The sequence below is a fragment of the Tyto alba genome, unplaced genomic scaffold (assembly GCF_018691265.1).
Source record: "Tyto alba isolate M040663 unplaced genomic scaffold, T.alba_DEE_v4.0 Super-Scaffold_5, whole genome shotgun sequence".
Lineage (NCBI taxonomy): Eukaryota > Metazoa > Chordata > Aves > Strigiformes > Tytonidae > Tyto > Tyto alba.
This window is the reverse complement of record NW_024881326.1, coordinates 21,676,741-21,704,471: the sequence shown is the minus strand read 5'-3', so window position 1 is coordinate 21,704,471 and position 27,731 is coordinate 21,676,741. Positions and strand designations below refer to the sequence as shown.

The following is a 27,731-nucleotide window of genomic DNA, read 5'->3' as shown; positions in this document are numbered from 1 at the left end:
GCTCCCTCCCTGCTTCGCCTGGCGGAGAAGCGTAGCGGGGGTGAAGGGGGGGGGGGGGGGGGGGGGATTGTCCGCGCATGCGCAGAAGGGCGGAGAGGGCCTCGGCGTGCCCTCCCGCCGCACCGCCTCGCGCGCCAATCGGGCGCCGCCCCGCAGCGTCGCGCCGTCGCGGGCCGAGCGCGCCCGTGCGTGCGTGCGTGCGTCCGTCCGCTGGTGCGTGCGTGCGTGCGTGCTTGCGTGCTTGCGCTCGGCGGCGGCAGCGGCGGCGGCGCAGCGTAGCGTCCCCTGCCCCGAATGAAAGGGACGGTCCCGGCGAGCGAGCGGCCGTGAGCGACCGGCGGTGACGGGGGGGGCGGGGGGCGTGCCTGAAGCTGCTCCTCTTTCCCCGGCGCCCCCACCCGCCGCACGGGTGAGTGACTGAGTGACCGACCCGAGCGCCCAACGACCGCCTCGTTTGCCCGCCCAGCCGCCTCTTTGCCGCGCTCCCCGGGGCAGGCACGGCCCCCTCCGGCCCGCCCGCAGCACCCCCTTACCCCCCCACCGGCCCGGGAAGCCCGCCCTGCCCTCTCGCCGTTCGGCCGCCGCCGGTCCCTGGGCCTCAGCGAACCGCCCGCCCCCGGGAGGCTCCCGGCACCCGCCGCTGCCTCCTCAGGGGGTGCCCCCCGGTGCCGTTACCCGCCCCCCCCCCTTTCCCCTCCCCGAGCCGACGGCAGCCGCTCGCTCCGCCCGCCTCGGCCCGCTCCCTCCTTCCCTGGAGGATCCGCCCCCCCTTGTCTCCGAGTCCCGTTTCCCCAAAAATTTTGTGAGGAACGTGGAGGGAAGGGGAGAGGGGAGGGGTGAATCACCCTCCCCGGCGGCCCCGGGCCCCTCTCGGTAGCCGGGGAGGGGTCAGGCCCCGACGGTGCTTGTGGCCGGGCCCCTGCGGGGGAGGTGGCGGCAGTCCGTTTCCCCCCCCCCGCCAAGGGGTGCCGTGCCGTGCCTCATCGATCCCCCCCGGGCAAGGCGAGCGCCGGCGGCGCCTCTATCGCCTCATCTCCCGCTCCCCGTGGGAGTATGTAAACTTTCCTGAAGATCTGTCTGCGCTGCCTGCCAGTTCTTCCTTCCTACAGGCTCTTTTTGTGTCATTTTTAGTTACCTGCTCGATTTTTATTGTTTAGACTTTCCAGGGCTGAGCCTTCCCCCCTCCCCACTCGCTTTTGCCCCCCGCTTTGGTTTCTTTTTTTTTTTTTTTTTTTTTTTTTTTTTTAAGGAAGTTGCATGGATAAGTTCCTATCCTAGTTTTTATAGTGGCTGTAGGATGCTCTGTGAATGTAACTCTTGGATAAAGATTTTCCTGGGACCTGTGGCTTTGGGTTCTCAACTACAGACACCTACAGGATCCCTCCTTTTTCCCCAGCTTCACCCCATCTTCTCCAAAATAACACCCTCAATAATGGGTGACTGACCCTAGAAACTAGAAAGCAGTTGAAAGTTTCTTGAACAGAGAATCTGGTATCTCTAGTGAGCATCTTGGAAAAAATCAACACAAATATTTTCTGTATTTTTTCCTGGGAGTCCAAACCACTTCAGCATGTTTAATGAAATTTTACAAAGCTTGTATACTTCTCTTGTAGGTTTTCTTCGAGTGTCTGAAATTTCCTTCAGGGACAAATATAAATCCCAATTTTTAAAAATATAATTTTATAATCATACAGGCCACACAGCAAAATGAATTTTACACGAGAAAGTGTAGCATATAGGTCACTGTCCTTTGTTGGAAATACAAGTGGGGCCTTAACTCCTACAAGCAGGCAGTAGCTCTTGAAACATATTCGAGCAGTAAATAGAAATTAGAATCCAGGTTACTTTCCCTCCTTCGGTGCTGAACAATGTCTCGTACACCGGGAGCGTCCTTCTTTGCCTGGGAGGCATTGAACTTGCACTCTTCTTTTACGTTTGAAAATCTGTCATCTAGAACTCAGTAAAACAGTATACAAGCCATATGAGTTTGTAAAATATGATGCTTTAAAGATAAAATAAAGGTGCTATTATTAAGGAAAGCACCATGTTGAATCCCTTAGTGGATATTAAGAAACGTGAATGCAAATGAACCAAAATTTTTGAGTGAAGAATCACTGAATGAGTGTCGTCTTCTGTGATTTTTAGGGTAGATGTAACTTTTTCATTTTTCAGATCAAGCCTGTGGAAAACATATCTGTATGTAATAATCTCTGTTCTGTAGTACACGTGTTCCATTTTGGTAAAGATAGTGCATAATCTCTTAGTCAGTGATTCCATAGTACATTGCTTTCTGTGAGCCAATCTATAAGATTTTCTCTGACAAAGCTGACAGGCAAGATTCAGTTAACAGTCTATTTAAACACTACTTTATAAGTCTTATTAATCTGTTAGCTTTTTAAGCATGGAAAACAGAAATATTGAGTTGTTTTTAAGTTGCATTTTTTTTCTTGTTCCAAGGAAATGTAGCTTGATACTTGGCAAACTGGATTAGTTGGTTTTGGGTGATTTAACTTGAGAGATGAAAACAGAATTTTGAGTGTTTGCGTTCAGAACTCTGGGTCCGTGGTATAGCTGCAAAACTTGGTTCATCTTTTTCAGAAAATGAGTACTTTAAAATGGACAGGATAAGAAGTGCATTTTGGCACAAAGAAAAGTGATCCCAGGGTAATGTTTTCTTACACTTCTGAGAAAGAAAACATAATTTAGGAAGAGGTCTACAGATGAAATGCTTCTGAAATACTTCTCATGCTCAGTTTTTTTCCTGCAGTCTTTAGAAATGTATAAATAGTGTTAATGCCTAGTGCTACAGAAAACACAAATGCAAAGAACGCAGGATTGGAAAGAAAACTTTAAAATATTCTTGTAAAATGAATTCTGAGTAATTCAATCTAATGGTGAAAAGAATGTGAGTTTCCTTTCTGGCGTACCCTGATGCTTTTTGTTCTGTTTGCATTTCAGATAATTTTTCAAGTGTTAAATTATTTATAATTGAATACATATTCCAAAACATAGTGTTTGCTATTTTTTTTTCATTATTATTATTTTTGGTATAACATAAACATCCATGCATCATCAAGTAAATATTGGCATTGTTTTTAACTTCACTGTGAGCCTTAAAAAAAATCCAATTGTGCAAAAGTACTTCAAGAAGTTAGGTTATGTCAGGTTCTAGTATTGCTGTAATGATGTGCCTTCGCCTGTCTCTTAGTGCACTGGAAAGCATAAAACTGTGAGAAGATTCTTTATAAACTTGTTTCTTGGAAAGTTCTTATAAATTAAAGATGATGAAAGCCACTTAATAAATTTTTATGTGTTCTATAAATTATTTGCATTTTCTAAAATACGAATTTGCTTGTTAAATTGAAGGATAACTTTTTTTTATTGTAGTAATTCTTATTCCTGTAAGTCAGTAGAGCCTGCACATGTGTTCAAGGAAATCACTGATCTTCCTTTTAAGAACTACTATTATTGCTGTCAATATAGTGGCAATATAACCTGAATATAAAATGAAATGGGTAGACCCAAATCAATGTTTGTGTGTATATCAAATTATTTATAACAAAGCAGAACTTCTTGCATTTTAAATTACTTTTGTTAATATATTTCTAACCCATCACTCTCTGATTTATGTTGAGCTGTTGAATGTGACCTAAGAACAAGAAATCTTTGTGATAGTTTCCTACTTGCCTTTTGTAGGTCTTTTTCCTGCTTCCAAATATTATTTTAAGTTTTAAAAAAAATTAAAAACCCCCACTCTTGAAAATCTGTGTATCTTTCCTTCAGAAACCATTGCTTTTTTTCTACTCAGAAGGGATTACAGAATGGTCTTGTTTTGTTTTTTCTTCAGAAGAATACAGTATAGTAATTCTTTTGTGTTTAACACTTAAGGACTCTCTATTGCCACTGCAAAAGGGTGTGACTAGTTTATCCAGATTGGCACATTTTTTGTGCAAATCAGCAAGATCTGAAATCTATTAGTTCTTCTTATGAGTATGCGTCACCGGCTAGCAAACTGCTTTCCAGTTATAAAAGAAAGCAAATGAAGCTGTTGATAAAGCAAAGGCAATAGATGGAGGACAGACACCTTTTGATTCAGGAGTTTTGTACTAACCATTGCAGGACAAAGAGTTAAAACTCAGTCTGTGAAAATCTGTCCAAACGGGAGAGTAAGAATCTAACAGGATTTAGCAATAGTATATACCAACAGATACTTAATTACATTCCTCTGCTTTCGATTAGAAAAATAGTGAGTGATAGCAGTGTTGTGAGAGTCTGACAGCGCTGAGAGGCAGGCAGGTTGGCCTATGCAAATTTCAAAAAGCAGTCGTGTGTTTTCCTGCAGATCACATTTGTAGCACTGTCCAGATGTATTGCAACTCTGCTATTCTTATGGCTGGATTTTATATTTTTTTTTTTCCAACAGAAATATCAAAGTGTATGGTGGCTTTTCTTATTTAGATGAGTCTAGTGTAGACAAAGGCTGAGGAGGATGCTTTTATTGCGGTTGTGGCCAATTCTGACAGTAAGGTTCAAGTCTCCAAAGTAAAAAGCTGTAAAAAAGTCTTTGAAGAGGATGATGCTGTGTCTCTTAAGAGATGTAGAAGCAAATGAACACAAGCTACTCAATACTGGGCCAAGAAGCACGTACAGTCGTTGGGTATTTTCACTTTTGAACTCGCAGTGTCTGCCTGATCCAGGGATGGGGACCTCAGTGTTACGTTTTACAATGTGTTGCTGGTAACCTAAGAAAAGTTTGTGATTCACGTTGAGTTTGAGTTACTTTTCTGAGATGAGAATAGCAGCTCTTGTGCTATTACTGAAAACTGGTCTGGTACTGCTAAATTAACTGTGGGTCTTGAAAAGGTTTCCATTGCGGCATGTTAGTCATAGATCCTTCTAAAATGTTCCTAATGCTGTTTGACTAGCCACGATGTATCTGGGTAATACCTAACATGGTAACGTTTTATCTCCCCATCTCCACCCTCATCTAGGGTTAGTTACTCATCTGCCCTGATACTTTGTGAGCTTTTACACTCAAACCCTGGTCTGGATGCTGACTCTTGGGGGTTTTTTTGCTTCTGTTTTTGAAGTTCAGTAGCATGAATTTTATTGCATGCACAGGTAGTGCATTTTCTACAGATTCCTTTGCTCTAATAAATAACTGTAAGAATGGGATGAAAGAGTTGCAGTAACTTTTCCCCCCAATGATTGCTGTACTTGCTGTATTTTCACTTATTTCTTCTTTCAAAGTTTTTTCTAAAAACTTTTTTCTTCTTTCAGAGTTTTATGTTAACGTTCAAACATTTTTACCTAAAGAACTAATTCTGCTTGCTGACACAATTTCATAAAAAGTTAGCAAAATACTGCCTCTGCTGGGTGCATGTTTATTTGGATATATTGAAGTAGCATAAAGAAAAGGGTAAAGAAGGACAGATCACTTTCAAGCATCCAATATTATATTTATAAAACTGGAAGTTAAATTGCCTTTTGTTGATGTTAACATGCTGATTGCACCTTTTTTTTCTGTAGCATTGAGAGGATTGAAGTGGCATTCTAAGGTCATTTAAAATCATGACAAGCTCAGTTGGACAGAAAAAAGTCTCCTCAAGACAAAGGAAGTGTGGTTTTTGTAGATCTAATAAAGATAATGAATGTGGACAATTATTGATGTCAGAAAACCAGAAGGTGGCAGCACATCACAAGTGTATGGTAAGTAACCCATAGGAAAAAGGAAAGGAAGTAGTGAGCTAGTAAAAGATGACAAACAAATGAAAAATTCAGCCAGCTGTGGCATTGGCACAAATGACTAATCACTGTAATTTGAAATTTTTGTGGCTTTCATATATATATATAAATGTTCTATATCACTTATACCTCTAAAACTTAAAAATAAGTTTTGTTTTTATAATTTTAGCTGTTCTCATCTGCACTGGTATCTTCACACACTGATAATGAGAGTCTTGGTGGATTCTCTATTGAAGATATTCAGAAAGAAATAAAGAGAGGCACTAAACTGGTAAGTCTATTTTTGGCTCTTGAAAATGGAAGACAGTATTTTCTTACCTTCTATAAAGTTTACTGTGAAGTTGAACAGTGTATTTTTTATATATATATATACATATATATATACATATACACACATATATATATATGTATGTGGTTGTTTGATTTAGGGTTGGTTGGTTTGTTTGTTTTTGGGGTTTTTTCTTCCAAAGTGCTACCTTTGTATGAGCTCTAAAGTAATGGACAACTTATAGAAGATGTTGAAGTAAAATTAGTTTCAGATTTACAAAAATAAAACCTCAGTAGATATGATCATACTTATGTTGAAATAAAATTTAAATGTCAGTTAACCAACCCTTGAAGTGCCTTTAGGAAGGGATAAGCAGCAGTTTCTTTCAGTCAAGTTCTGCTCTCATGTAGACATGTTGTTTTAAAAATTGTAGCTTAATCATGGAATTATTAAAAAATAAACCCAGAATTATTATTTTTATAGTCCCATTTTTCCTCATTGGCAAATGTAGATGGTTGTAGCAGATACACATTTTTTTTTCAGGCAAATTTGAAAACTCGTTTACAGAATATGCCCATTTTTGATGGGCTGCGTGTAAACAATATCATTTCCTAAATTTATGCTTCTAATCCAGTAATTTATATTTAATATTTTCTATTAGATTTCAGCAAGAAACCCACATTCTAGGGACCTGGTGAGGGTATTATTGTGCCTTTACCAGTATTTGGTTTTGCTGCCAAAATCTGGTTTTAACTACCAAAGGTACTTTTATTGCTTCCTTTTGTATTGGTTTATTAGATGATTCTGAGCATATGGATGTCTTATGAGGCATGTGGGTATTGCAGCGATTACAGGTCTACCAAATTCATGACAATTGAGCAGCAGTGACTTTTTTTAATTCTGGAGAAGCTATTTTATTTTATATTATTTTATTTTATTTTTTAAATTTAGAACTGGTTGTTTCTCATTTGGGGAAATGAGCGAAGCTTTTAAAAAATATTTTTAACAAGTTATCAATTCACTTCTCACATTAAAATTTTTCAACTTAGGTATTTAAAGCACTCTTAAGTATTTACCAGTTCTTGGACTACTCTTAGTAGTCCAAAGTATTATTGTAGAACTACAATTATATAATAATAGTCTAGTATTTCATCCAGCATTTCATTTGAATCTTTTCTAGTGCAGGGAACTTAATTTGTTTTAATCATCTGAAGGGTAAAGAAATAACTATTTGCAAGACATTCATGTTGTGATTAGGAATTTCCAAACATGGTAGTAAGTGGAACTACAGGTCATAAAGAAGTATTTTGATTCTTGGGCCACTTAAATGTTTTTTGAAGGTTCTTTCTTTTTATGTCATTGGTGGTTTCTGTCTTTCTGCTTCCGGATCTCTTCAAGTTTGTCTTTAACAGCTGGATATATTCTTGGAGTTCACTACCTGTTCGTACCAGGCACTTTGTTCAGCTTTTTGCAGAAAACCTGAATCTGGTTTACCTCGTAGATTCATAGTCCTGAGGTGTTTCCTGTTTGGAGAGAATTTTCAAGATAATTTTAGATCTTAACTTAGGTGCCTTATCTCTGTCTGTAGCTGTCAGAAAACTACAGCTCTGAATCACTCTCTGGAGGAATCTGTCTTTTTCCATTGACTTGTATAGGAAGCTTAAAGCTAAATGTTTATAGTTAGCCCAAATACCCCCTCTAAGGTCTGCTTTAACACATTGAGCAAAAATATCTCAGCGTGGTGCACTGGGTTAAGTAATTATATTGATAGCTTGGACTGAATTTGGCTGCTGGCAGCTTTTATGTAGTTGCCCTCCTTCAGGAGGTGCTGCTGCTGACCAGATATACACTGAAAATTGAAGCCTGTTCATTACTGACGTGATGATGACTGACGTGTAGAGCCTTTCTGATGGTAATATATTTCTGTCTGAGAAAAGTTTGTAGGTTCAAACCTTAGTAAGCCAGTCATCAAAACTTAGGAAGTCTAAATATTTGTGAGTACAAGGCACTGATACCATTATTATTTCTATTAGCTACGCATGGGAGTCTTTTTTTTTTTTTTAATAGAGTTTACCTATTTTGCAAGTTGTCAAACTTCACCTATACTGATATAACTTGGGAATTACTTGAACTTTTGACAGTGATCATTTGAACAGCAGGACTTGTACTAATGGAATAAATATTTTACTACTGTCAGGAAACATAGACCAGTAAATCACTGTAAAAATTGGTGTAGTCTGTTTTATTCATACCGATGCATCATGGTGTTCATAAAAAGAAAGCTTTCTTTTAATAATTTCTGGCTTCCAGAATACTAAGTACTGACAAAAATTGATTGGATGGATATAATTTCAACCTAGGCTTTTATAAAGAGCTTTGATCAACCATTATTATATGTTAAACCATAATGTCTAACAAATTTATGTGATAAAATACCCGTACAAATCAGATAACAACTAGGAAACAGTATATAACCGTACCATTTCAGAGCTTGCAGAGGAGTAAATGGAGATGATCCAAGGCTTTGACATTTTTACTGTTCCGTTAACTTTGTTAAAATTGAAATACAGGATGGTGATACATAACTTTGGTAGTATATTTATTTGACATATTTGAGACTAAGAAGAACAGCTTGACCAAGCCAGTGTGGTGGACAGAAAGTGCATTCCACCAAGAGAAATGTAGGGTGTATCCTGTGTTGCACACTTACGGGTTTGGAATTAACTGTAACTTTTGGGGGCGTGTGCGATATGAAGGATACAAACAAAAAGCTCCAGTTGTCTTGAGAGGGTAGATTAATGGGAAATTTTGAGATTCTGGGGCAATATTTTGTCAGTAAAAAGTAATATAGAGAAAGATATTATTATACTATCAATTACATCCTTTCCTAACACAGTATAAGAAGGGCAGTGAACGACTTAGAAGCATGACAGCTGGTGTATCCAAAGCAGTGATGGGTCTAATATGAGAAGAATTAATTACTGGTAAAGAACAGTAAAGCAACAGGCTCCCATTTAACCTTTTCTGCAATATTTAGTCTAATGGAAATAAATTCACTACATTTAACAAATATTTCAGTGCTTATTTTAACAATAAATTCAATGTTCTGGAAAGGACTTAAGGACATAACTGTATAGAAAGAAGAGGTAAAGTTAGCTACTGAGTCTAAGGTAAATTTGCAGGTCACCAGTATTTCTGACTGCAAGATTCACTGCCAAATGGTTCTCTTTTCTCTTTTTTCTTCCTACCTTCATGATGTAATTCAGAATTAAACAGGTACAATTCATGATTTTAACTTTTCTGAAATGGTTGGTACAAACAGACTATCCTTGGGAGTGGGATATTTAGGTGAACAGCTGTGTCACTTTCATCAAACACGTTCCACAAAAATAAATTACTTCTTTTCTTCACTGAATTGATAATCAGTGTATGATGGCTATTGTACTGTTGCATAATTACAACAAATTTCTCCTTCATTTTAAAATAAGTTACGAAAAACACCTGAGAGCAGGAAGAGTAAGGCCAAGTGCATAACTCCATTTATTTTGCCACCAGGAGTGGTAACTATATTATTTTTGAACTCAGAAGCCAACAGTAGCATGAATTGTGTTTTCTTTTTCTTTACAGATGTGTTCTTTATGCCGTTGTCCTGGAGCGACCATTGGCTGTGATGTGAAAACATGTCACAAGACATATCACTACTACTGTGCTTTGCATGATAAAGCTCAGATAAGAGAGAAACCCTCACAAGGCATTTACATGTAACTATTATTTATTTGCTATGTTTGTTTTTGTATTTATATATCACAATATTTGTTTGTTTGTTTGTTTTTAAACCAACAAAGCAAAACAAAAAAACCCCACTTTGGAATCTAAACAAAACTGTTGGAAAAAAATTCTAATGATGATTGTGGCATTCAAAATAGTGATGTGCTAGAAAAGCATATTTTCACTGCAAGATTTGTATATCAGTGAGTCTTACAAGTGGGAGAAAAATGTACTGGCATTTGAATTTAAAAGATGAGTAAATAATCTGTGAATCGTGACTGACTTGACAGTTTTCAACTACTTTGTTTATAGGATTTTATGTCGAAAACACAAGAAAACTACGCATAACTCTGAAGGTAAAATTATTCAATATAAATTTTTCCCATTGTAGAAAGATACTTGGTTAAATTTAATTTTTCTGGAGAATAGAAATGTTTTCAGTAAAAATTTGAACTACATTTTTTTGAGAAAAAATGAGTTTGGAAGCCCATCTGATTTCTGTATTTTCTCTAAAAATTATTGGTTGAGGTGGAGGAAAACCCAAAACATAAATTTTAGTATGTTGAAAACATTTGTTGTTCTGTCAAAACAAAGTTTGGGTAGAAGTAATGCATTCCCTTCTGGGAAGAAGCTGGCTTGTATTTGTCATTAAATATTCACAATATTAAGATCTAAAATATTTTGTCAGGTAACAGCTGATTTTTGCTATTGCTAATGTTCCTAAATATTCACTATTTTTTTTGAACAATTAAATAAAGTTTAACTCTTCAAATAAGAAGAACCCAATAGTAAATGGAAAGGTTTGTGATCAGATCACTTATATATTTCTGAGTCATTTCAATGAACAGAATAAAGCTGTATGGCTACATTTATAAAAGCTGTGCATCTTTGCAGAGGAGAGTAGTGAAATGTGTGAGGGGTGATATGCCACAAACGTAAATAAATCGTGTGGTCTTTTAACATTCCAAACCAGTTGTGCTATTGTGTATTTATGCAGGCATTTTTCCTTTTTTCTACTGTATCTGAACTTGCGTAAGAGAACAGTTGTTAGTTTACTTTTTGCATTATTTTCAACTGAAATGTCATCAGATTTAACTAATGAGGAGTACGTGACTACTTAGTGAAGATCAAATTTCATAAATTCAGTTTCTTTCTGCCAAATGTATTTTTAAGGCAATATACTACTTTTTAAAGCTATGGGTAGTGGATATATTAATGGTAAGGTTTGGATGTTACTTCAATGTTCAGAAAGGTATTGAAGGCAGTAGAAAATCCCATATGAAAACTGATTTTTTTTTTTTCTTTTTTATTCTAGTTAAATAATTATTGTCGTCTCCTTTGTATAAAACATGCTCTGATTTTGCTATTACTAGGCTTAAACAAGAAAAGCAGTGTATGTGTTATATTAATTCTCCAAAGAGGCAGGGCCACATTATCTTGCAGTTTGATACTTTGTTGCTTTGTTTTGGGGTTTGTTTTGCTTGTTAGCAGAAATAGAATGTGAAAGACATTTGAGTCCAGAGAGAGATTAATCTCTTTAACTGATATGCAAACATAATCTTTTATACTTAGTCACAAATGTCTTGGTATTTGACATCTATTGAAAAATGTCTCCAGTTTTGCATGGAGCCTAATGCCAGTGGGTGACTTTTTCTGCTTGGAATTCCTTGCAGGATCTGAACTTGTGCTTTTCTTTAAGAGTTTTCAGAAACCATTATCTCCAATTCTACAGTGTCATTCTCTAACAGCAAAAGCTTTTAAATTTTGTATGGGTATATTTGTCTGAGAAGACATGGGAAAAATTAACGGATGCATAGTGGCTTTTTTTTTAAATGTTGATCATGGCAGTTTATTTAAAACATTAAACTAGACTCATCCAAAGAGACTCTTATGTTGAGAGTAGGAGGAGGAATAAACAACATCATTCAGAAAAGCTGAGGCCAAAGAACCCAGTAGTGTCTGTCTTAGCATTAATTTCGCGTACATTTTTTTGTTTAAAATACTTAGTTCTGTTATGTTTTATACTTCTGGAAGTACGTGTAGCCATACTTCACACTTTTGTTTTCTGTTTTTTGTTTAATATTTGACTGAAATTTTACCCAGTGCTCTTTCCCAAAGAGTATGTTCTCTTTTTAGTCCATACATTTAAGGAACAATACCCATAGGATATTATTACTTACAGTTAAGGAATTGATAGTGCCAGAAGCTGGGGCTCTTTTGTGATAGACCTCCTTTAAATTAAAGAGAGTAAAAATACATATTGCATCTGTCTTAAGGAAATTATTTATGGCATTGTATAGCAATGGTATTTTGCTACATTGAAAACTAATTACCTTTAGAAGACAAAAATAGGGTGGTTTTCAGAGTTTAAGAAGGGACTTTGGAGGATGTGTTTCTTAATATTTAAATGCTGAAGTTTGTTCAGTGAAGTGGTAACTGGAAGATGTTGGATGGTGAGATTAAGCTTTATATATGCATTTTGTTGGTTTATTCCTTGAGGGAAATGTGAATATCAAAGAGGAATTTAAATGTGAAAGAGTGTTGGTGTATGCAACCAGAAAGGACTTGCAGAGAAGAGTGAATAGACTAGATACTCACATAAAGACTTTTTTTCCCCTCTTGTTTTGTTTAATTTTCATGAATCCTTGGTCTCAGCAATATTTTCTTAACAGAATAGTTAAAGCTTATCTGTGGTTATGTCACTCAGCGTAGGTGCACAGAGGCACTGGAATTATCAGTTCTTTCTAATGGAAACTTACTGCTTCTGCTCTGGGATACTGGTTGTTTTGTTGTTTTGGGGTTTTTTTGTTTTTGTTTTTTTTTTTTTTCTGTCTTGGTCAGTGTAGAACATCTGGGGTTTTATCCTTTGTTCTCTGTATCCAGATTTAATTGTTGCAGTCCAAATATTTTTATTATGCCACTTCTGTTAGTGGATGTTGGAGGAGTTTGGAGTGTTTGGTTTCATGCAGTCCAGAACAGTTTCTTTTCTGTAGGCAGTACTGCTGCATAATAGTGAGATTTTTTTCTTCCCTTACCTAGAAAACAGATGCTTTTGGGGGCATACTTGTTCAAGTCTGAGATCTGGCCAATATACCTTTCATTAGAAGTTCTAGTTTAAAAATAGTATCTGTTAACCATTTAATAACAGTTAAAGAAAATTGCTTGAGGCTGCATGGAAATGTGGTTGAAAGACTTGCATTTGAATTGAAGTAACCCAGTTAAAACCCAATAAAAAGGACCTCTTAGATGTTACTTATTGCTGTCATGAAGTTCAAGCGGCACAAGAATTCAACAGACTATCTCTACTCATCAGGTCAAAATTAATGAGTGATGGGAGTTCATTTTCCTTTAATGGACAGGAGTTGCTGAACTACCTTGTGTTTTCTTTAAATATAAAAATATGAAACGTGGCAGCAAAGTGCTCTTAAATGCAGTACCTGTTTCAGCAGATTGTTGGGTTTATCTAATTTATCTGCATGGCCTAGCCTTCAGGTGACATAGAATAGAAAAATTGTATTTCTCCTATATTTCCTTTGTGCATGTATATTTCAAAGTGATTCTTCTGTGCTGTGTTCCCACTAACTGGAAAAAGGACAATAAAAATGTGGTACTCTCAGGCTTTGTACTAGGCTGTAGCTGGGAGGTCAACAGATTTGAAGGCACCTGCTCAGAGGAGCAGACCAAGTTACTGAAAGCTTCATGTCTAGATTTTTGTCTTGCTGGTTACAAAGCTAACAAAATAATCTGACCTGAACTTTAAGTGATAGTTTAATTTGTAATTTAGGCAAGCCGTCTAAGTTTTCAGTACCTAGTAGGTTACAGGAATTGGTGCCAGTGCTTTCAAACTGTCACAGCTAACTATAGTTGAGTTACTGTCCAATTTGATACAATTGCATTTATTCTTTTTAAAGAATAGAGTATTGTTGAACTAAGGTTTTGGAACTGTTTGTTGGAATTTATTCCAGTGTACTGGAAATAATTGTTAAAAACTTTAAAATCTGGTATCGTTTCAGTTCTCTGCAGGTGGGGCTGCCCTGGCCCCTGCGTTGTATTTAAAACAAGTTAGGCTTGTCAGGAATAGTTTAATATAAACTAAGATAAGAATATAATTTCATTCTTCTGTTACATAGTAGTAAAACAAAGAATAATGAAGACAGCCATGTGACTATCTATTGTTAATGTTTAAAACAGATGCTTGGTAACTGTGGTGTCAGAAACTAAAGTGTCCATAATTCCTATTGTAGCTGTACTCAGAGCCTCAGGGAATTATGTTTCCACAATGGAAATAAGGACATTCCCTGTCTCAGCATCTTTTTTCATGTTATTCTAAAGATCAAACATGAAATCTGTGCTTTTCACACTGCTTAGTAAGTTGAGTCACAGTTTCTCTGTGAGACCTATTTAGAGATGCTGCAATCTATATCAAACCCAGTACTTTGTAAAAGTGCTGTGTGAGCCAGAGGCTGGCAGGAAAAACATCTAAAACTTTTTACCATTCTAGTTAGGTAATATCCCGATTCGTCTTTGGCTTCTTTAATCAGTGTTTGTTCGTGGTTGCATTTTCTGTAACGCTGTTCCCAGCATAAGCTTGCCTACCATCATATGCATTAATGCAGTCAGGTGTAAGCGTTTCTGTAACGTTGCAGTTGGGTGTCGTTTCAGTTCTGCTGGTGGATGGTAACAAATTCTTCCTAGGCTCTGCTAACCCAGCTTTCTTGTCTGTCTTACGGAGAGTGCTGCTCTGAACGTGGCATCCCATGTATACGTAGTGTTACAGCAAAACCAGTTGGTCCAGGCAGTAAGTTAGCAACCTCCTCTGCAGCCCATCGTAGACTCACGAGGTATTTTGCAGAGGCATCACAGTGGTGTTTTCTTACGGAAGAACTCCCAGCTAATGGAAAAGGGAAAAAATAGGAAAGCCTTGTGGTGAGTGGTTTGGGCTGTCTGAGGAGCTGTCCTGTGGTGTTTTCATTATAATTCTCCTTCCTGTCTAGGCAGGACCTTACACAAATAGAAACTTGGCCAACTAACTCATACTTACCAAGTTTATCATACCAGTTGTTATAAGCTGATTATGCAGATAAGCTAAGTGTATTGTCTGTCTTCAGTCTTTGCCAACAATTATTTGCTTGAAAAAGCATTTAGTTTGTATGGTTATAAGGGACTATTTTATTCATTTTGTATGTTTTATGTACTTCATTTAAGAAATAATCTCAAGAACTTCGTAACATAGATACTATTCAGTCAAAAATAGCTTTTGGGCAAGAGTAATCAGTTCCTTTGGGAAAACATATTAGTGATGGGACCTAAGGGGTAATTTAATTTTTTTCCTCTCCACTCTTACTTTCTCCAGTTTAGATATGTTTCATGTAATTTATCTTTTTCCATTTAAAAAAAAAAAAACTAAACAAAACACACACACAAAAAAATAAAAAACCTCCAAAGAACTAAAAATTATATTCATCATTTTGATTGTTAATTTCACATCATTTGCTGATAAAAGCTACTATTATTTCATGATTGGTTTACATGTATTTTCTTACAAGGGTTTTTATGCAAATCTCTGGTTCTTATTTATAGACATGTTCACATTTTTATTATTGACCACTGGGACAGTAAGGTTTTCTGGGGTTTTTGCCACTTTGATTTAAAATAATTATGTATGGTTCATAGGGTTTCAGCTGTATTTTAAGGACATCTTACTTTAATATGCTAAAATACTTTTTTCTTTCTCTGTTATATTCTGTTTCTCTTCTAAAAATCTAGTAAGCTTGATTTTGTTCTTTGTAATTTTTAGTTTCTCTTTTATCCCAAATGCACTGTAAAACTTTAAATATGTGTGTGTGATTTCAGATTTACATAACAGCATGTCTAAGCCACTTCCATATTTTGCATTTTGACTTCTTTTTATGAACAGTCCTACTTGCAAATATATTTTGCCAGTCGGTTTTATTATCTTCCTCATACAGACTTAGCCCCCTTTGCTTCTGGCTCACTTAGCCTGTTGTTTAAGGTAATGTAGGAGGTGGATACAGAGAGCAGTATTAGCCTTTATTGTACGCATCCTCTTTTTATTTGATCTTTCACAACCTTTAAATCACTTAATTCTTTTATTACTTTGCTTTAACCTAGCTTTTGGATAAGTGTGGTTCCACGTATATTTCAAGCTGATGCAATATAGAATAGATCAGTGATATCTCAACCTCTTCTCTGCCAAGCCTTATTTTAAACAGCAAAACATCTTGATCCTTTTTCTTCTAGTCATGATCAAAGGAGAATTTTTAGATTTCTCTCTGAAGCTGAGTCTCCCTGTTAACAGTTTATGTAATACAGCATTTTGCTAGTCTTCTTTTTGTGGTACTTTGTACTGCTCGTGGATTTCAAAAATGCCAATTTGGGGCTTGTTGCTGTTCATCTTTTCACTCATCTGATTTTACAATATCATGTTCCTAGGTACTTTTTAAAATGTAGAATGTTTCCTCTTAATTTCTACCCCCACCCCTCCTTCTCAGACCATATTGCGTATTAAGCTTGTTTTTTCAGATGCAGCATTTAGGGACTTCTCAAGAAAGCTCATAAGATATCTCCCTTGAAGACTTTAGATAAAGTTACGTTGAGAATATTGTGATGATTTTAAGAATCAATGCAGTAATGGGGTATGGGATGGGGGGGCAGTTGGAGAATATGTAGGGAATCTCAGGGGATTCAGAGTATGGGTGATATCCATGATAAAACGTCATCTGGTCAGGGAGGAGTTGAACAACTTTTTGTGTTTTCCTTAGTTCAAGCTGACATGAGAAGTTGGAAACACCCAACCATCAGATGCCAGGGAAACAGGGTAAGCTGGCAGTGGGCTTGAGGGGAGGGATAGGGCACAAACCAAATTGTGTATTATACAGTAAAGACCATCCAAGGCAGGTGTATTTTAAAGCTGGTTACAATCTTTCTTCCTGTACTGTTACACACTAGTTCGTAGTGCTGTTAAAAATTAGAGAAACTAATGTTTTCAGGTATCGGTCTTGCAGATAGATATGGTAGAGCAGATCCTCACATCTCAGTGGTGTTAATCTGTAGGTCCATGTCACTTGTAGGAGGAGACCTAAATCTGCAAGGAATTTTATTTTAACGATGGGGTCATATAGCTTCTAGATTTCAATGAACTCTGAACTTTTTTGGAAGTACTAGTTTTGAGCACAGAAAAAGGGTTCTCCTTTGAGGAAAGCTGTGCAGTCTTGATGTTTTTTTTATCTTACACTGAAACCATCTTTTAAAAATACAGCATTTTTACTTTTGAAATCTTATATATTCTAATAATTGTAGACTAAAAAGTAGCACTTAAGAACTTACTCTGTAAGGAGGCTGTGACTTTTCTTACAAAAAGTTGCTTTTCATTGGTGTGCTTGGTTTTTAGCAATTATGATTCACTTCAAGTTTTGAAACTGTGAATGTAGAAGAGAGTTCAGGATATGCTTAAATGTTATTTAGAAAATTAGGGTGGACTAAGAGGTGGAAAGCATTATGGTTGACAGAACTGATATAAGTAGCTTTGGAAAAAATAAGGAATGTTGGTGAATGGACTACATTTTGCTTCATCAAATATAGTAGGGAAATCCATGGAATGATTTTGAAAGGAATATTTTTAAGCTTCTCACTGATGTTATTTAAAGAGTCATGAATTAAATAGACACATTTTTGTAAGGCTTTTTCCTAGAATAGCCATCTATGGTTTCTGTAAATGTAAAAGTAGAGACAAACATTCACAAATTTCTTTAAATACATCAGTGGAGAGTTCATATGATGACAGACAAGATGAAAGGGAATTCTTTTTTTTGAAAGAGGTTTTCAGGTTGTAATAAAAACTTGCTATAGGTAGTTTGAGAGATGTGATATCTAAATTGTATAGTCTTGCTCGGGGAATTTAGCAAGTAATGATAAATGAAAAATAATATTAGATAGTAAATTCTGAGAAGAAAATGTAAAATGTATTGTTTCATTAGATAATCCATATCATCACGTATTTTGTTTTATTTTTTCAGTCAAACAAATGGTGCTTCTGTCTTCTAATTAGAAAAGAAGAGTATATCTATTAAAATATTGGAATGTTGTGGTAGATACGCAGATGTATCTTAGTGGCAATTTGGGAATATATGTATATAGCTGAATAATCTCTCAATTTGAACCAAAATAATTTGCAGATTTGTATTAATTTATGCTCAAATTTTTACCTCTTTCTAACCATACAACAGACTGAAGCTTTGGGGGAATTATATTTCAGTATAGTTGTGATGCATTTGGATTAGTTTTCTGTCCTTGATTAATAAATGTGCAAGAAGCTGTAGCTTTCTCAGGGATTAGTGACAGAGATGATAGACTAAGCTTAATAGGATACGCTCGTATGCAAGGCCTCAGGCCAGTGGTTCAGTTATCTTCTGCTCCAAGTTGATGGCGGTGGAATATGTTCAAGTCTTTGACTTCAAAACTTTTGTGCAGTTGAGTCACTGTTAATCGTGAGGTAGAAATGTTACCTGATTTTTACATGATAATAGATAAGGCAGGCAAGTTCTGATGAAGCAGCATTTAGTCTCAAAATAAGATGTCCTGTCTGGATACTGAGATGACGACGATACAATGGTGAGAAGTGCCACAGCAATGCTTAAATAATAATAATAGGAGCAGTAATGATAATAATACCACAACAGTTAAGTGGCCCACTAATGCGTAAAGTAGATGTTCCAAATCTTCTGGTTAGGATTTCCCTCCTTTCAGGGGCTCATACTGATGTTTGTGGTTTGGATTTTGAGAAGCAAGTTCCTTAGCGGTGTGCGTACATGGTTCTTTAAACAAGTCTGCCGAAATGTCTTTGCAGTTTGAGCAGGGGTGGGTGTTCCATATTAAAAGAAAAAAGGAAAATGCTCCTGTGAGCAGCTGATGATTAGGAAAGTTGTTAGCACTGAATAGAGCTGGTTATTCGATATCAGACATAAATAGATCATATTGGAATCAATCTGAAGTTTGCAGAATTGATCTGTATTAACTGTAGAGCTGCGAGGAATGGAAAGGACAGTCTGCTAGAATACTGGACTACAGTTCTATCTATCGTTCAGCAGTCGAGCTGACATTTTCAAAGGAACTTGTCAGACCTCTTTGGTATCTCTGTATTAAAAATATATGTTCTTATATTCTTAACAGTCTATAAATACTTTATCTGGGATATTGTCAGTGTGGATGATTTTCTGTAAACTGGCAGCTGCTTTTAGCTCGAGATTTAAAAATATACTGTAACTAAAATGAAATTTTAGATTTGTTTCATTGAGGCAAAATGCATTTCAGTTTTAAAACTTGATGGTAATGTTATAGCCAAAATGGGTGAATTTTTTTCTTAAGACAAGAGGCTTCAATTAATAAAGCAAGGAGAGAGGTGTTATTTGGATATACTGGCATAATATCAGGGGCAATTTACATTGGAGTTACACACTTGAAAAAAAAAAAGAAGAAATTAAAAGCTTATTTCATGCTTGAAAACATTTTCTGGTTTCAGTGCAGTTTAAATGAGCCTTATTTTCAGTGGAGGTGAAATACATGTATCTGAGAACACATTTTGGGCCTGAAAATAGCAATTGTAAGAAATGCTAAACCTTATTCATATACTATGTTATAAAGATGCAAAGCTGTGTGATATGTGATAAAGAGGTAAATTAATGTTTTCAGGATCTGCAGTTGCATGTTTGTAATAAATGGGGAAGAGCTGCCATTTTTATTTCTGACCAAAATACAGGTTATGTTTTTTCTTATCTGGTTTGGGTTTTTTGGTGGTTTTTTGTTTTTTGTTTTTTTGTTTTGTGTAAAAATTTTGAGACTGTTATTTCATGATGTTTTCTAACTTCTAAAGCAGATTTAGAAGAAAGTATCAATGAACACGAGTTGGAGCCTTCACCTCCCAAAGGAAAAAGGAGGGGTCGTAAGGGAAAGCCAAGAAAAACAAATTTAAAAGGGCAATCAGAAGACACTAGATCTACGTCCTCACATGGCACAGATGAAATAGAAAGCAGTTCCTATGTAAGCAGTAAATATGCTAAACTTCTTAGAAGACAGAATTGCATATTTCTTCTCTGCAAATACAATTTTTCTTAAAATTTGCATTTGTCTGAGCCTCCAACTGGTGGCCACAGGCTTTTAAAATTACAACCTTACTTGTAACCCAGCAGTATATTTCAGTAAAATGTTTTTCTTTCAGAGAGACAGGTCTCCCCACAGAAGCAGCCCCAGTGATACAAAACCTAAATGTGGATTCTGTCATGCAGGTGAAGAAGAAAATGAAGCTAGAGGAAAGCTTCATATATTTAATGCCAAAAAGGCTGCTGCACACTATAAGTGCATGGTGAGTAGCAGTATTAACTGTTGTTAACCAGTTCATTATGTGAATTTTGTCTGAATTGCTCTTCTAGATTTTAATACAGTACCCTCACATGTAATTATGCATCAGTATTGTCTGTGTGCTGATGATCTCTTTAAGCGCTGAAGTGTTGCGAAGTGAGCAGTTCATTTATTTGCACTGCGGGCGATATGGATAAAAGTTGGCTCCGTGCTAAGAGATGGAATTAGCTCAGGGAGACTCATTAGCTTATTAAAAATGCTCCCTTAACGTCTAAATGCATACACAATATTTAAAAAGGAAAACAGAAAACCATTTTAATTAAAAGAATCCACTCCGAAAATAAAATACCTTTACTCCACAGGCATTCAGACAAAATCTGGGAAGAATCCATAAACTTCCTTATTTTTCTGACCAGTGGATTCAGGCTGTGTGACTCAAGTAGATCAGGACGTGGAAGTTCTAGAAAACCATTGCCTTTAGAGGATCACATTTATAGAACTGTCAACCCGAAAAGAATCTGCTAATTTCAGTGAACGTGAGCAGATAGTGCTACCTTTCATATAACTCGTTCTGTGAATGAGGCAGGGCTTTGAGTAACAAACCTCAGTGGTTCCTGTTGTACCACAAAACGAACAAATAGTCCAGGCAATCTGTGGAGTGTTAACTGTGTTGCTATACCTAGCCTCACTAAACAGAGAGCTGGTGTGTGCCAGCAGCCTTGAGTCTTAGAGTGTTCTTCATCACTTTGTGTACCTGAGCTGCAGTTTTAAACCAGTTTAAACAGAATATACGAGGATGGTGGTAGCAGGGGTGGTACTTACGTACTCCACTGTCATCCCTCAGGGCTTTTCAGGTGTGTTGACGTCAGCTGTGCTGTGAAGCTGAACTATATATATGTCACAGGGAAGGAAATAAAACAGTCCTAAAATTTCAGTGATGCAATTGATAATGTTGCCCGTTTATTACTTGGTGTTTTCATCATGTTATTTATTGTCTACTTCTTTGTCTTTTAAAATACATTTCTCCAAGGCAACAAATGTAATTAAAGCAGTCGGGTCAGTATCAGAAGGAATACCCATCATCCTAATTACTCAGTTAACATGGGGTTTTTTCCTAATTTGTTGATGAAGCACATGCTGTCTGAGATCACAGAAGAGGATGTTCAGTACTCAGTTATTCTTGCACATAAGAAAAACTCTAACCACGTTGGTGACCTGAAATTATTTTGACTTGCTTGTTTCACAGTTGTTCTCTTCTGGCACTGTCCAGCTAACAACAACTTCAAGGGCAGAGTTTGGTGATTTTGATATCAAAACTGTACTTCAAGAAATCAAGAGAGGAAAAAGAATGGTATGTATCTGCAGAATGTGATGAACATGCTACTGATTCTACTAAGGTGTATATAGCTCTGCCTCCTTCCTTTTATGAAACAGTCTTTTCCGTCTGTTTTCTAAACGCAAAATTTAGATGTATTGTTGCTTTTGGGACAGGTATCCAGATAGGAATCACCTTAAAAATTAGTGGTGTTTGGGCATGTGGTATTTAGGGTTCTTTATGACAGTGTACATAGTAAATTATTGTTAGTCTTCCTGTCAGTATAAGAGAGTAACAGCTTTGGATCATGTGTTACTAAAAGCACACTGTGTAAAACTACAAATAAATTTAGAGAATACATTCTTGCAGTGACATGTTTCCAGGGGGTTTGATGTTTTAATATGAAAATGTTATTAATGTCTGCAAGATAGGGATGTTTGTAAAATGTCACATTGTATTTTTTTAAAATTCAGGATGTTTTTAAAGTGGGAAGAAATGGGGGGGAGGCGGGGGGGGTGGCAAAAAGCAAACAAGTCCTAACAGTGTTGTTCCTTGAAAAAAAAATATTTAAGATTCTTTATATATTAACATACTAGCTTCACTGGCAATAAGATGATCTTGGAAATGCAGTAATATGTGCAATCATGTAATAATTTTCAATTCAATGGACAGGTAAGTCCCAGTGTTCATATTTTAATAGGTTAGTATTAATAGTTTCTGTTTGACAGCATCTTTGATTAACTTTTCATTGGAAGAATGATCTGCCAGAGAAACTACTCTGTTCCAAAATAGTAGCCATAGATATGGGGAACACTAAACTGAATATTAAGAGGCAAGAGACTGAAGGGCTGAACAGTGCCATTCTCTTCTTTCCCTGCACAGAAATGCACACTTTGCAGCCAGCCTGGTGCTACTATTGGGTGTGAAATTAAAGCCTGCATAAAAACATACCATTACCACTGTGGAGTAGAAGACAAAGCTAAATACATTGAGAATATGTCACGAGGAATTTATAAGTAAGGACCTATGTAATTCTTGAATCTATAAAGAAAGTGAAGATATTTCATGGCACTTTTTCTGCATAACTTGGCTGATTAAGTATGTTATGAAAAAATAGAATATTATTTCATTTAAAATAGTATTTTTAAGTAATTGTTGACTGTGCATAATACTTTAGTTACTCTGCTAACTTAAAATTCCTGTAGTAGTGTTGTAATACAAGAAGTGAGAAAATTAATTGACTTACACATTCCTCGAGGAGGAAAATATAATTTCTACCGAGGAAACTGGCTAATTTATCTCATGACTCCTCAACATTGATATGTTCATAGCTTATTTTCCTTTTTTTGGACCCTGTGACTTCCTGCACTTGCCTACTGAGCTGCAGGGGCGAGTGACTTGGCTGCCGTTGAGTTGCCGGTGTGGCTGTGCCCGCAAGAGGGCATTCTCCGAGCAGTGTAGTAGCAGTAGAAAACTAAAATTGATCAAAGTTTTGTTGGCTAGTCTTCATTAAACCCTGTTTTCTCTCTCAGTTTAACTGATGCTCGACTGAAAACCGTGGATGAGTTAAGAGTTAGTTAGCAATTGACTTGTAGCACATCTCAAAACCGATAGAGAGGGAAGTCTGGTTTTGATAGATATTTTCAGTGAAAGTCCTCACTGTTTCTTTCATTGTGCTAGACTCTATTGTAAAAACCATAGTGGAAATGATGAAAGAGATGAAGAGGATGAAGAAAGAGAAAGCAAAAGCCGTGGCAAATCAGGCACTGACCATAATGACATTCCTCAGCAGCAGCTCAATGGAAACTAGGTATGGAAGTTACTCCTGACAGATCTGTTACCAAGCCTGAAACGCAATATACATTTAATGTAGTTTATTGCAGTGAAGTATTTCAATCTAGTGTATGCAGATAAGTACTTTTTATTGGCATACTGTAGAAAAACGGGGAGGATTTGTTATTTTTTAAATCCAACTGACTTTGTAACAGTGTAAGATGGGAGGCCCTCATTTCTGTCGCTAAATGTAGATGTAATGTCAGAGCTGCTAAATGCTTTTCTGTATGATTTTAAATTTACTATTGTTTTCATCGTTTTTTAAACAGGTTCAAGGGACAGAGTTATAGAACTGGGAATGGCTAAGACATCATAACTACTAATTCTTTTAAATTGTTTTCTAAAATCAGAAAAGGGTCAGTAAGTTTTTGCTACCCAACTCTGTTAGAAATTTCATTGAACTGCCTGAAACGTTCATGTGTGTGAGCCTTCAGTAAGTGGCAGAGTTTTACATGTCAATATTATGTAGTTTGTAGTCTGCAGTGTCTGGAAAAAATGAAACACTATATAAATGATATGTAATATGTACAGTGTCAAAAGTTAAGGCAGACATTGAAATGAAGCAAGATCTATATTTCTGGACTGAATAAAAACCTTAAGATTTGGAATGTGTAAGTTGTTTAGTGGATTCATGCAATGAGGGAAGGTCTTAGCTAGTTTAATGAACAACATGGACAAGTTCGTGGTGGCAACAGGCTGGTACTTTGTGAATTTTGCATTTTCTTCATACACAAGTTACGGAGGCTATACATGGGAAAGCCGCTCTCTGTTTTTGCTTGCAAAGCACACAGTAGAAAAGGACTCAGTGTACACCGAAGCACGCTTGAACATTTCAGGTTGTTCCTGTTGTGATTGCTCATTCCGCCCAGCATTGTTTGCTGGAGATTTACTTGAGCAGCTGTTGGTTCGGAGCTGTGAGCTTTAGAGCTCATGCCAAAGGGCTGTAGTTCATTCTTTCTGTGTCCCTGATTTACAAAGAACACTTCACTAAGTGTGATTAAAACCTTACTATACAAATGTTTGGACTCTGCAGCCCAATCTCTTTTACTTCAGAGAGTTACAACTCTTAACTCACTATGGAATTTAGCCACCGTACCCGACGTCCATACCTCAAGTGTTCTGTGTTGTGTGGAACACTTCATGTTTTGTCCAGAATATGCATAAAGGTCCCATATTCTGTAAGAAGAATGAGGAAACAACCTTTTTTTGCTAGATTGGTATTTATTTTTTAATCTTATGACCACTATATGAGAAACTTTGCTTATCATCCTTACTGTTTTAGTGTTTATTTTTTCTCTTTCTGTCACGTCAACAATCACATCATGGATTTCTACTTGCTAGAGTTTGATGTTCCTTTAGGGAATGATCAGACCTAGGCTATACCAAACCTAACAGATCAGTCCTCTGACTGCTTTCAAAACACCTTGTCATTCCTAATGGCTACTAGCTTCTTCAATTGGTCTGTTAAAGCACATTCTCAGACTGACTTAAATAAAACCAAAAAGCTGAATCTAGTCCACATGTTTGTCTGTTGCTATCGCATCACATTATTGTTTGTTTAGGGTTTTGACTTGTTTCACTCTGAACTCCCAACAAAACTTCTGGATTTGAAGGAAGGAAACAAGCAAAATACACTGATTTGACTATAAACTGCTACAGTTGTTCTGTGATTGGTATTGCAAAAACAGTTCGTTTGTAACATGAGTTTCTGTAGCATTTTTTACTTGTATTTTTAAAAGATTTAATGTGTGTCATTTGTCTTCTTATGCATTCCCTTAATGTCTTGAGGGACTCAATTACTGTATATTGGAGTTTCTAACATTTTACCTGTTAGAATTCAATCAGTTCTGTTTGCTTTCCTGGAGAATAATGACGTTTTGGAAAGAAATATTGCTGTGTACAGAAAATATTCAGTTACTGCTCTAAACATGATGCCATTGATCATTTTTATTTTGTATTTGTAACTTTCAAAATTAAAAGCGTGACTTGAATTGCAATGACAGATCGATTATTGAAATTGTCTATCAAGGTGTTTTGTTTCTCCCAGAATATGAACATTTTTCAGCCACTCAGAACAGTTCTAGAATGCAAAATAACATCCTTCAGTGTTTAAATTACTTCTAGATTTGTGCCTCAGACATGGCCCTCCCATGGAAAAAAGGCACTTTGTTTGCAGCTACTGTATTTTAACTAAGGTTGCATGGGGTAGATCTGCCAGCATACTGATTGTATTTGAGACTGAGCTCTAATTCATAGTGTGCCAGTTGCTTAGTATAATATTCAGTCCAATCACTCATCTGTTATGAAATAAATTACCCCATTTCATGCCTCGAAGAACCAGGACAGCACTTTACCTTCGGGTAGCAGAAAAGTAAGTGGCTGTTTTACCTGTTACCTCTTTGTGCTGAGATGGCCTGACGAAACTGTCATTAATTCAGAATTCATGGCAACAAAGTCAAAAGCAAAAATCTTTTCTTACGAGCCTCAAATTTGTCATAACTGACTTCAACTCATGTATGCTGGGTAAAAGTGCCTTACAATGTAAAAATTGTATTTATATGTTCCCAAGTAGCATCACCTGCTGGGGAGTAATTCTGTCGTGGTGTTAATATTTAGAAGAAATGTACCTCAGCAGTGTATTTACTGTACATCTTTTACGTCCTTAATTGTAGTTTTAAAAAGCATGACAATGTATGATAGTACACAACATTTACATCATTTTTTAAAGACAAAATACTGCCATTACTGTCTTTTTATGTGTATTTTAGCTTGGAATTTCAGACAGTCTGTCTGAAATTTTTTTTTTTTTTTTTTTTTTGGTAAAGCAATGTAATCTTTGCAAGCATATATTGAAGATTATTCTGGAGCATCTACTGCCTTCCCAGAAATGTTAGAAGTAATGAAAGTGCTCTATAGGTGAAATAGGTATGTTTAAATTAGCTAGTTAAATTAATGCAGTCTATTTGTTACTGAGATTTTTTTTTTTTTTTAATAGGCACCTTCTGCTTTCATCTCACAATCAGAGAACTCATGAATTTAACAAATCTTGTCTTATGAAGCTGGTTTCACTTTATTTAAAGCGGGGGGGTTTTTGTTGGTTTTTTTTTGCCTTTGGGCATTTCTTTTGCTCACAAGAGTAGTTTGTGCTGTCTAAGATGCCTGGAACCCTCTGAGAAGGGAGGTTTCTCCCCAACTCACTGTATCTCTATATTAACAGATCTCCCCAACTCACTGTATCTCTGTATTAACAGATCTGCGATTGTGCTATACCAAGAAAGGACTGTACCAAGGAAGGACAGGCATCAGAAGGATATTGTTCAAATAACTTGAGGATACAGCTGGTGTAATGCCAGCGTCTCAAGGCGTGATCAAACACGATAGCAGTAAGCTGAGCTATCACTCCATTTCAAGGAAGGGTGAAAGGCCGGTTCAATATCGGCATCAGTGCAGCTAGCTAGGGTGAAATATGTTAGGTGATCAAAAGATCTACTCATTCAGCAGGTGTTGATCCACGGGAGGTTCTGTGATAAGGCTCTAGTAGGGGTTTACACCTACACTCCTCAAAGTCTGATCTTGAGGTACAAAGAGCTGTGCTGATCTAGAACGGTACGATTGTACCAAATCTGGCCCTAAAATGTAATGTAAGATAAAGAAAGAGAGCTTGCTTCTTACTGCTGCCAGTATGAAAAAGAACTTCATGTAAACCAGAGTGAAAGATGAAGAGGTGATAATCTGTTTGAAATATCAGACTTACCTGGCAGGTGATAATCAGCGCATTCCAAAAATACTAATATGCTGAATCAGACTGACAAGAAAATTAATTCTCATTAGATGAAATTAATCTTAAGAGAACTGAAAGTGCATTATAGCAAATAGTAACTCTTCTTCCATGTCGCCAAAACCAGATTCCACTGTATTAGTGATGGAGGTTAAAAAACAGAACACAGCTCTTGATTTCTATACTTGTTGAAGCAGTTTCTATATATGCATATGTATGCACATTCATTAGTCAGCAGTGACATCTCAACCCTTAAAGAATCCTGGAGAACTGTTGCTTGTCAAAAAGCACTCAGGTTAGGCTAACATTTGCAGCTTTTGCTCTAGCATACATTTACATTAGGTGTAAAGACAAGGAATGTATGAAAGAGGGTAAATGCATTCCTATCTACAATGTTATGTATATTTTGTTCCTGTTATATTGGCTTTACTTCCAAAGTTGTAGTTTGCAGTATTAGTTTCTTTTTATTGGTATCCTTGCATATATATATTCAATAAATGAGTTATGAATTTCATATTTGCATATCTGTCCTTTTTCTGAAAGTATAACTTTTTAAACTGTTGGTTTAATGCATAAATGCAGTATTTCCTATTGTGGTTACAGGCCCATGAAAATTTTACCAGGAGAGAAGTGAGAATGCATTCTTACAG

At 36.7% G+C, this 27,731-nt stretch overlaps 1 protein-coding gene across 2 annotated transcripts; it reads left to right on the top strand.

Moving 5' to 3' along the window:
• PHF6 (PHD finger protein 6) lies at positions 1 to 27,595 on the top strand. Of its 2 annotated transcripts, none has more exons than XM_042807309.1 (11): positions 1 to 409; positions 5,530 to 5,709; positions 5,915 to 6,016; positions 9,641 to 9,774; positions 10,094 to 10,137; positions 19,674 to 19,837; positions 20,016 to 20,159; positions 21,402 to 21,506; positions 22,353 to 22,486; positions 23,151 to 23,280; positions 23,573 to 27,595. In XM_042807309.1, the coding sequence occupies exons 2-10, from the start codon at positions 5,572 to 5,574 to the stop codon at positions 23,278 to 23,280; spliced, it is 1,095 nt and encodes a 364-aa protein (XP_042663243.1). In that variant the 5' UTR covers positions 1 to 409; positions 5,530 to 5,571; the 3' UTR covers positions 23,573 to 27,595. The 2 variants fall into 2 exon arrangements, with proteins under 2 accessions (XP_042663243.1, XP_032849694.1); XM_032993803.2 differs by having other exon boundaries at positions 19,671 to 19,837.
• The last annotated feature ends 136 nt before the right edge of the window (positions 27,596 to 27,731 follow it).

What these genes read in the sequence shown, in the direction of transcription:
- PHF6 (XM_032993803.2), top strand. Translation starts at nt 5,572, where the DNA reads ATGACAAGCTCAGTTGGACAGAAAAAAGTCTCCTCAAGACAAAGGAAG. An exon ending in AAATAGAAAGCAGTTCCTAT is followed by an intron (nt 19,838 to 20,015) that starts GTAAGCAGTAAA and finishes TTTTTCTTTCAG; the next exon opens with AGAGACAGGTCTCCCCACAG. An exon ending in TCAAGAGAGGAAAAAGAATG is followed by an intron (nt 21,507 to 22,352) that starts GTATGTATCTGC and finishes TTCCCTGCACAG; the next exon opens with AAATGCACACTTTGCAGCCA.